The sequence below is a fragment of the Nannospalax galili genome, unplaced genomic scaffold (genome assembly GCF_000622305.1).
Source record: "Nannospalax galili isolate Female #2095 unplaced genomic scaffold, S.galili_v1.0 scaffold265, whole genome shotgun sequence".
NCBI classification, from domain to species: domain Eukaryota; kingdom Metazoa; phylum Chordata; class Mammalia; order Rodentia; family Spalacidae; genus Nannospalax; species Nannospalax galili.
In genome coordinates this window covers 4,342,902-4,353,594 of record NW_008353747.1, presented here as the reverse complement: position 1 = coordinate 4,353,594, position 10,693 = coordinate 4,342,902, and the positions used below count along the sequence as shown (strand labels likewise).

General features: G+C 40.6%; 1 protein-coding gene across 2 annotated transcripts in view; it reads left to right on the top strand.

Moving 5' to 3' along the window:
* Positions 1–3,374: 3,374 nt before the first annotated feature.
* Positions 3,375–10,693, top strand: part of LOC103748331 (NXPE family member 2) — a 23,391-nt gene continuing 16,072 nt past the window's right edge. For both annotated transcript variants that reach the window (XM_029554968.1, XM_008850953.1), the window contains exons 1-3: positions 3,375–3,473; positions 8,933–9,018; positions 9,076–9,726. In XM_029554968.1, the coding sequence (XP_029410828.1) occupies positions 3,375–3,473; positions 8,933–9,018; positions 9,076–9,726 (836 nt within the window). The remainder of the gene's footprint in view (positions 3,474–8,932; positions 9,019–9,075; positions 9,727–10,693) is intronic.

The following is a 10,693-nucleotide window of genomic DNA, read 5'->3' as shown; positions in this document are numbered from 1 at the left end:
AAGGAGGATGGAGGGAGTCACAGCAAGCACTTATGACTCATAAGTCCCATATGCATTCTTATGACTGTGTGCTGACTCGGAGTCTGCAGGTGAGGGTGACTAGAGCGAACCTCTGCACAGGGTGGCCTCGGAGAACAAGGCAAGGTCAAACTCTGAGGTGAAAAGTAGCCTAACTCTCCTGGATGTCTGTTGCAATTATTTTGTAGTATTTTGACTTCTGGGTATTTTATAGGGGGTTGGAGGCAGGTTGATTTTAGAGACAAGGTCTCATGGAACCCAGACAGTCCTTGAACTTATGATTTTTGTCCTCGTTTTTATTTATTTATTTATTATTTTTCTTTTATGTGTATGCATGCATTGCCTACATGCAGGTAATTGCACCCATGTCATACAATGCCTGCACAGGTCAGAAGAGGCTGTTGGATCCCCTGAGACTGGAGTTACAGAGTTGTTGGCTTCCATGTAGGTACTGGGATTCGAACCCGGCTCTTCTACAAGAACAACCAGTGTTTTTAGCCACTGAGCCATCTCTCCAGCCCCACAGGTAGATCTTTAAGCAGAAGAAAAATGCACCCCAAATGCAAACAGCACAGAAATGCAAGAAAGAATAAAAGTGGGAAGCTAAGCTTACAACTCTGAATGAACAAAGATGATGTGAAAGTAATAATTTATGCTATGTAATAAGAACATATTTTAAAAGTTAGAGCACCTGGCAGTGCTAAGAGAAACAAACATATAGGAAAATTAAATGTAGATAAAATATAGTTTTGTAACCTTCTTCACTTTCTGGGAAATATTTAAAGTGTAAATTTCTTTCAGAAATTTAGGGCTGGTAAGATGGCTCAGCAGGTAAAGGCACTTGGCACCAAGTCTGACTACCTGAGTTCAATCCCATGAGCACACATGACGGGAGAGAAGACTCTGGAAAAGTGTCCTCTGACCTCTACATATGCAGCTCACATTCACACACACACACACACACACACACGCACATATGCATGCACACACAAACACACACACAAATTTTATTAAAAAAGTCAAAGGTGCATTATTAAAATTTCTAAAATACAGTAGAAATTATCAAAGCAGCTTATATAAAGAGCAGACTAATTCAATTGGGCAAACAGAATAATTTAAAATCCTAATTAATTTAAAAAAAGTCAAAAGGGAGAGTGAGGAGCACAGTGTTAGAGTAGCAAAAAGCCCCATAAATGTAACTGGTCCAGACTAAAATGTTAGCCTATGGAGGACTACTTTTCCAGTCTCACTGGTCAATTACCTGGTGACAGAACCACTCCTAGGAAGGCAGGTTCACCTTAAGTTATGCTAAATAGATGGGTGGAATACCTGGTGTGTTAAGTAGTGAATATCTTCTGCCTGGAACTAGCTCAGATCCTTGCACAACTTCAAGACTAGCCAGCCAGGTAGGTCTCTGTAAGTATGTTCACTTTCCTGAGCGCTTCAGGAAAGCCTAATTTCTCCTTTTCTTCTTCACGCCTTTCTTACTAAACATGCTTTCTCTAAGGCTTTGGGCTGCCCCTAGCATCTTGTATTTCTTCACTTTTCCTCTAAAGCTTCCTTCTTCCAGCCATGTGGCTGCCAATCAGCCATGTGTCTGACCTTTATGATTTTCTTTCCTTCTTCCCACTATTCACCTCCCCAAGGCAGCTGCCAAGATTACCAGCTCGCCTGCCCTGAGGATTTTTCTTTAAGATTCTAATAAAGTTGTAAAAGCTTCTGTTTGGGTCCATTCTTAAAATTCTTTTATGAAGGAGACTAAGAGCCCTCTGGGAACCTTCTTTCTCCCTGTTTCAATAGAACAGAGGGGACAAATAAAAACAACAGTAAGTTAAACTATGCAGACATGTCATTCAAATATGCAAAATTCAACAGACTAGGAAGATCCTGTTGGGAAAAAAAGTTTTGGAGTTGTTTGTATGGGACTGACATTTCCCATATACCACTGTGAAATTATGGAAAGCACAAATTAAAAAATAGGTTACTTTGAAAGCATTCAGGATCTTGGAGGAGACTGAGTCCCTGAAGAAGGGATTCACGCTGGCCCAGGCTACATGGTTAGTGCTTTTCCCCAGGCAGTAAGCATGTGTCAACCAGCCAGGGTCCCTGAATTCACCCACAAAACAGCAGAAGACTTGTGACCTGGAGGTGTCCTATGAAGAATCTCTTTAGATATGCTCATTTCTGCCTGTCTGACTACATTTCCATTTCCATATGGGAATTACCTGGTATTGCTCTGCACCAGCAAGACAAGAACAGAGCCTTTTGGAATCTACCAAGCAAATTCATCCATACAGACTTTTTTCAGAGCATATACTTCACTGAGGATTTGATAAGGAATGGGGACAGGGGTGTACACACTGCACTCACAAATAAGCTATTTAAAAACAAGATAATCATATTCTGTTCTTCATCACCATTTAAAAAGGACATGGTGGGGAGGCGCTCCTGTCTCCTTGTCTCTGTCTCAGCCCTTCTCCCCCCTCACCACCTGCTCCTGTCACCTCCTTTCCTTTTCTACACGGACTTTTTAACCTCACTGAATTTGCCTTTTATGCAGTACTTTAGAGCCCTCCCCAAATTCCTGCTTCACGTTTCACACTTCGTGTTCAGCAAAGTGACACGCTCTATAGGAAAAAGTTTCTTTAAAGGTACTTTATAGGTTATTTTTATAAGCAGATTCATATCCTTCCAGGAGTTAGCCTATGCCTTCCCCCAAAGAACATGACAACTAATTAACGTTTATGCTTTTCACTGGAGTCGTGGTGAATGGAATATGTGACTAAAAACTACACAGTGCTAGGAGAGAGAACATGGGAGGCACAACAGACTCCCATTTCAGCGTCTAGGCGGAGGAAACAATTGTTCTAACTAAAACTTGAACAAGAGTAGGCAACAGTGTGGGGAAAGGGATTACAGGTGTGTTCATTATGATAGGAAAGCAAGGGGCTGGAGAAATGGCTCAGCAGTTAAGAGCACTGGCTGCTCTTGCATGGTGCCTAACAATTGTGTATAACTCCAGTTCCAGGGGATCTGACACCTTCTGGTCTCTGCAGGCATTGCATGCATTGGTACACTTAAGATAGAGACAAAACACTCATACACATAAAATAAAAATGAAGTTTTTTTTTAAAGATATGAAAAGAAGAAGGTGACTCACTGAAGGTGATCAAAGTCTCACTGGCAAACGAAGCGAGTACAGAGGGACTCCCTCCTCACGTCACCCTCTCCTGTGCTCTTCTAGGATGCGCAGAGACTCTCTCTTCTGCGGCGCCCTCTCCTGTGCTCTTCTAGGATGCCCAGAGACTCTTTCTTATGTGGCGCCGTCTCCTGTGCTCTTTCCTAGGATGCTCATCATGTCCTCAAATATGGTGCTTCAGAAAATGCTGCTGATGCTGACTTCCTTTTTAGTCATTACCTGGATTATTTTTGTCAATTCCCAAAACTCCACAAAGGTAGGAACACAGTTCTCCTCTTTGGCCTGAGATCTCCACCTGTGTGAGCTGTATCCCCAGGACCTCCCAGCCAATGCTGCCCCTCCTTTCCCACTCCAACGCTGCTTTCTTCTCCCCCTACCTTATGGGGCTGAGGTAGGAGGGAGACCCTGTCACCATTTCCTCAGGGCCCATTCATTCTCCGTCCTTTCTAATCAGTGTCCTAGCTCCCACAGCTCCCAAAATGGCCTTTCTTAAGGCCACGAACTGCCATGTCACTAAGTACATGTTGCTAAATCCATATATATTCCTTGGTCCTATAGATCCAGTTTGCCATTATGTTTTCTCTATGGGGGTTATTTTTAGTACTCAATGTCTCTGACAGCCTCTGGATATTAAGTACTAATTAGGGAAGTCTCCTCACTGGAACTCTATATGGAATTTAACCATGTTTTCTTAGCTTTTCCCTGTGTAGTTCCACTGTCTATATTTATCTTATTTACTTGGAGTCTGTTCTTTAAATTGTATGAGGAGTTCATCTAATTTAATTTTTGCCCATCGGACTGTCCAGTGACCCAAATCCTCCTATTAAAAGTACCATCCTATACCCCCACTGATTTTGAGTGCTGCCTCTATAGAATATTAAATTTGCATAAATAATAAAGTGCATTCTGATTTTTATTCTGTACCATTAAAAAATGTTTTCTTATTTATTTGGAGGGAAGCAAGAAGGGACTAGGATCACAGCACACATATGAAGATCAGAGGACACAACTTGTGAGAGTTGGTTCTCCTCCTCCTCCATGTAGATTCTGGGATCAAACTTGGACTTCAGGCTTGGCCTAGAGGCAAGTGCTTTTTATCCACTGAGCAATTGACCAGTCCCCTTACATCTTTTTATTCAAGCACCAAACCATCCCATTTTATGGCTGGACATGTAGCCCAGCTGATAAAGACTCTATCTAGCATGCACCAAACCCTAAATTCAATCCCGGTACTGAATAAATGAGGCGTGGTGACCCATACCTGTTACCACAGTGTTTGGGAAGCAGAGGCTGGAGGATCGGAAAGTCAGTCCATTCTCAGCTACACATCAAGTTTGAGGCCAGTCTCCTGCTCTACACAAGACCTTGTCTCAAACAAAACAAAACAAAACAACACCTTAGTTTAATTTCAGAAATTTTACAAGTTTTAATATACAGTAAGGCTAACCTTCCCCATACCTACAGCCTCTGCATTTGATTGCCCCACATGTTTTCTGGTTAGTATTATTTATCCTTTTAAGTAAACTTTCCATTTGATATGTCTTGTCCAAATAATCCTGATGATTTTTTTCCTATGATTTCATTAAATGTTGTGATCCTGAATTTTGATTATCAACTAGATAGGATCAAGAATCAGAGGAGACAAACTTATAGGAATGCCTGTGGGGGGTTATCTAGATTAGGTAGCCTCTGGGTATGTCTGTCGCCCTAAATGGGGGTGGCATCATCCCACCCACTGGGGTCTGGGACTGCATGAAAAGGAAGAAGCAAGCTGAGCACAGCCTTTAGTCCCTTTGCCTCTGCTTCCTGACCATGGACACATGTGACCAGCTGCCTCAGGTTCCTGATGCGGTGACTCCCCTGCCATGGGGGGCTGTGATCTTGAACTGTGAGCGCAGGTGACCCTTTCCTTCTTTAAGCTGCTTTATTTTGTCCAGGAGCAAGACAAGCAACGAATACACATGTGTAAGTTCTGTCCGTGAACACGATTTCCCTTCCTCTGTTCCATTTTGTCATAATGCTTTATGGGTTCTCCTCATGTAGATATCGGACATTTGTTAAACACATACTAAGTATTCGGCTGTTATTTTTCTGCCATGTCAGACCTTCTGTTTCGTCTTGCCTTCTCTCTGAGTTTAGTCTGTAGATACATTAATTTTACTACCTGCTACTTTGCTAAATCTCATTATGATTTGTGGTTATTATTCTATTGACACTCTAGGATTTTCTAAATAAATAGCCACCAAAGTAAAACGATAATTATTTTAAGTCTTCTTTCCAATGCTAGTGTCTTCATTTGTTTTTTCTTATCTGACTGCACCCCAAGGTTAGATGGTAACAGAGCAGTGGGTATCCTTGTCTTCTTCTTGATTTGGGCAGCAAAGCCTCTAGAATTCCTGTTTAGTAAGATGATAATCTTTGAGATGAAATATGCAATTATGGGTAGAAAGCATCCGGAGAGCTTCTGTTGAGTGTTTTCTACTGGAGTTGGTGCTGTGGGTTGAAGCTGTATCTTTTCATTCCAGTCCACATCAACAAGGCGGTCCACAGGGCAGTTCTGCTCTTCATCTTTCCACTCTCCAGTCGGGTTTGTGGTTGTGTCTGTGCTGTCAGAACACAAGCTGTGGCACGCCACATTCTCCGCAGTGAGAGAATCATTAAAAAGGAGTGGAGATAGTGGACATCCCTGTCTGGTTTCTGATTTTGATGGGAATGCTTCCATTTTTTCCCCTTTAGAATGATGTTGACTGTAGGTTTGTTGCATATAGCTTTAATCATGTTGAGGTATGTTCCCTCCAGTGCACTTCTCTTTAGGACTTTTATCATGAATTCATGCTGAATTTTGTCAAAAGCCTTTTCTGCATCTATTGAAATGATGATGTGATTTTTTGTCTTTGAGTCCATTTATATGATCGATGACATTTATTGACTCATGCATATTGAGCCAATCCTCCATCTCTGGAATAAAGCCTTATGTGTGTCTGCATGTGGTTTGCAAGTATTTGTTGAGAATATTTGTGTCTATGCTCATTAAGGATATGGGTCTATAGTTTTCTTTTTTGATTGTATCTTTACCTGGTTTTGGTATTAGAGTGATGCTGGCTTCACAGAGGAATTTGGGAGTTCTGCCTCTGTTTCTATCTTTTTGAATAATTTAAGTAGTATTGGCTATAAATCTTCTTTAGATGTCTGGTAGAATTCTGCTGTGACTCCATCCGGGCCCAGGCTTTTTTGAGTCTGGAGGATCTGTATTACTGTTGCAACTTCCTTATTTGTTATGGGTCTCTTTAAACTGTTGATATCTCCTTGATTTAGCTTTGGTGGTTCCCATGATTTTTGATATTCATCAATTTCTTTTAGGTTTTCAAATTTAATAGATTATAGGTTATTAAAGTATTCCCTTATAGTGTTCTGTATTTTTTTTTGGTGTCTGTTGTGATGCTTCCCTTTTCATATCTGATTTCATTGATATGGATTTGCACTTTATTTTTTTTGGTTAATTAGGCCAAGGGTCTGTCTCTCTTGTTTAGCTTTTCAAAGAACCAGCTTTTAGATTCATTGATTCTTTGTATTGCTTTCTTTGTTTCTATTTCATTAATTTCTGCCCTGATTTTTATTATTTTTCTTGTCTGCTGGGTTTGATTTTAACTTGTTCCTGCCTTTCCAGAGTCTTGAATTTCAATATTAAATCATTTTTTGTGCTCTTTCTGGTTTTTAAATGTAGTCACTTAGAGCAATAAACTTCCCTTTTAGAACTACTTTGAAAGTGTCCCAGAGGTTTTGTTGTGTTCTATTATCTTTTTTGTTTAGTTCCAGGAATACTTTTATTTCTTTCTTAATTTCTTCTTTGACTCATTCATCATTCAGGAGTGTGCTGTTTAATCTGGATGAGTTCATGTAGTTACTAGTGCTTCTTTTGGTGTTGAGATTTATTGCATTGTGTTATGATACAATGTATGGAATTATTTCAGTTTTTTTGTATTTGTTGAGGTTTATTTTTTGCCCCAGTATATAGTCAATTTTAGAGAAAGTTCCATGGGGTGCTAAATAGAAAGTGTATTCTTTGGTGCTTGGGTGGAATATTTGGAAGATGTCTGTTAGGTCCATTTGGTATATGGTATCATTTAATTCAGATGTCTCTCTGTTTATTCTTTGTCCAGTTGACCTATGTAATGGAGAGAGTGGTGTTTTGAAGTCCCCTACTATTACTGAGTTAAAGTTAATCTGTGTCTTAAAATCCTTTAGTACTGTTTTTGTGAAATTGGGTGCACCAGAGTTTGGTACATATATATTCATGTTGTAATATGTTCTTGGTCAATTGTTTCTTTGATCAGAATGAAGTGGCCCTCTTTTTTGAATCCCACTTTCTTGTGTTTTTACTTTTGTCTATGGTATCCCTTCTCAAATAAAACTTTAATTTTTAAGGATATAAATAGCTGAATATGGAAATACTTTTCAACTTCATATAATGTGCGTGTGTATGATGAATGTGTAAATGCATGCATTCATATCTAGCACATGTACAAGTATGAAGACAAGTTTGGGGAGTTGGTCCTCTCATTTTCCTCTGGGTTCCAGGGATAAAATTCAGATTGTCAGGCTTGCATGGCAAGAACTCTTACCCACTGAGGCATCTCACCAGTCCTAGACACTTTTTCTTGTGGGTTGTACCTTTGCAAAATTATGTAAGAAGTGCTCCCTGATCTGATGCCATAAAGAAACTATAAGACTGGGCAAGGTGGCTCAGCAGGTAAATGCACTTGCCAGACTGTTTTGATCCCCAAAACTCACATAAAAGTAGAAGTAGAGAACTGATTCTCAAAAGTACTTCAACGTGTGCATTATGGCATGTGTGTGCACACACACGGACATGCACACATGAAAGAAACAAAGTGCTTTGCGTTGTATAATCCTATGCCTTTACTTAAAAAAAAAACAAAATTTCTTTATTTTGCAATTTTAATTATAATTTTCCATTTTATGTCTTTAATTCATTTGGACCTTTATAATGCAACATGACGTGGATATTTTCAAATTTCTTTCAATACAATGAACATTTTCACCCCAGTATAAACTGCTAAATATAAATTCCTGATTTCTTTATTTAATTAAAAATTTTGTGTATGTGAGTTTTTTGCCTGCATGTATGTTAGTCTATCCAAGTCATGCAATGTCTACAGAGGTCAAAAGAGGGTATCAGATCTCCTGGAAATGGAGTTATAGATAGTTGTTAGCCGCAATATGGGTGGAATCCCTGTCTTCTGCAAGAGAAGCCAGTGCTCTTAATCACTGAGAAATCTCTCCAGCCCCAAATTCCTAGTTTCTAATGTTACCACAAATACATGTTAAACTACCACATATGAACAATTCTATTAGAAAGCTCTATTCTGTTTGATTGGTTTATCTGGATGACACTGTGCTTCTCCGACCCTACTTTACTACTGTAGTTTATGCTAGGGTTAGCTTGTTAAAAGTTATGCTTAAGAGACTATTATATTCACAAAATTTTAGAATAAATGAATCAGGTTCCTCCTCTATTATGGTTTGCATATACCTTCCCAAACAGTGTCACTAATTAAGAACCAATAAATCAAATACAGAAGCCTATGAGAGACATTTCTCATTCAAACCACAACACTTATCTTAAGTAAAACTTATTGGGAACAGATGAAATTTATAATGCATTACATTTTTTTTTTTTTTTTGTCATTTCAGCTTTGGACTGCTCTAGACAGATCCATCTCCTTCCGTCCTTGGAACACCTTCATGAAGTCCTCATGCCCTCAGACTCCAATGAATCTGTCAAAGTTCCATACAGAGGATGAGCTAAGAATAGGGGGGACCCCTAAAACCATGAGCCTGATCAAGTCACCAACAGAGACAGAGCTGAGACTCAGGGAGATCCTGGAAAAGCTGGACCAGCAGATCCCACCCAGACCCTTCACCCACCTCAAAAGCACCACCAGTGCCAAGCACAGCACGGCCACCGTCCTCAACCCTCAACACACATACTGCAGGGGGGACCAGCTGGACGTCCTCCTGGAGGCCAGGGACTACCTGGGACGCAGGAAGGAGTACGGTGGGGACTTCCTGAGGGCCAGGATGTTCACCCCAGCCCTGAAGGCAGGTGCTACTGGAAAGGTGACAGACTTCAACAACGGCACCTACCTGGTCAGCTTCACTCTGTTCTGGGAGGGTCCAGTCTCCCTGTCCATCCTGCTCATCCACCCCAGTGAAGGGGTGTCAGCTCTCTGGAGGGCGAGGAACCAAGGCTACGACAGAATCATCTTCACTGGCCAGTTTTCTAAAGGCACCTCGCATGTCCTCACTGAATGTGGCCTGACCTTAAACACAAGCACTGAGCTGTGTCAATACCTGGATGCTCGGGACCAAGAAGCTTTCTACTGCGTGAGGCCTCCGCATGTTTCCTGTGAGGCACTGACGCACATGCGCACAAAGAATAGAGGTATTTCCTACCTTAGCGAGGAAGAATGGAGCCTTTTCCACAGGTAAACATGACCGCAAATGCAGTAAGGCAAACAGAAATGCAGACTTTGGATCTGAACTATCTAATACATTAGCTTTGACTAATCAAAATGTCGTATTATTTCAGTTGCTGTCGACTGAGTTATAATTAGTTCCATCCTCCAGATGCAACTGAACTGGGTTATTATGTGTGCAGGGCCCAACTAGGTCGCCTCTGGGACCGTTTGCTAAAAGGAACGTAGCCAGGGACGTGCTTTCAACAGTATGTACCAATTGCTTTCCATGGTGGGTAGTAATTCCAAATTCAGCAGGCGGTATAAACCATTGTTTCCTATATTGTCTTTATGAAATATTATCCCCACACTATTAATAGATGGGTAGGTTCATTATTCAGTTTACTCTGTCCTTTAATCCAACCAGCCATCTAATCCTACAAACTACCTCTCAACCATCTCCTGAACACGTTTTTAAAAAGGTATCTTCTGGGATGATAAGATGGCTTAGTGGGTAAAAGTATTGCCCTGGAACCCACACAAAGGTGGAAAGAGAGAACCAACTTCATGAAGTTGTCCTCTGACGTTCACAGGAAAGCTGTGGCTATGCATGACCGCCCCCCCACCACACATCACACACATCACACACATCACACACACACATCACACACACACACCACACACATCACACACACACACCACACACATCACACACACACACACCACACATACACCACACACACACACACACACACACACACACACACACTTTTTTTTTAATTTTTGATTTTCATTGCTTAAAACCTTTAAGGTTCCAGAGGTCTAAAGAGTGAAATGCTTCCTTCTGCAGCTTCCTGTCTCCCCGGAATGCTGTTTTGTTTTGTTTTGTTTTGTTTTAATTTTTTTTTTATTATTAGAAGAAGCATTTCATTACAACAGCATTAAACTCAATAACAATTTCCAGAGCAAAGATATATCTCTTTCAAAAGTGGCTATA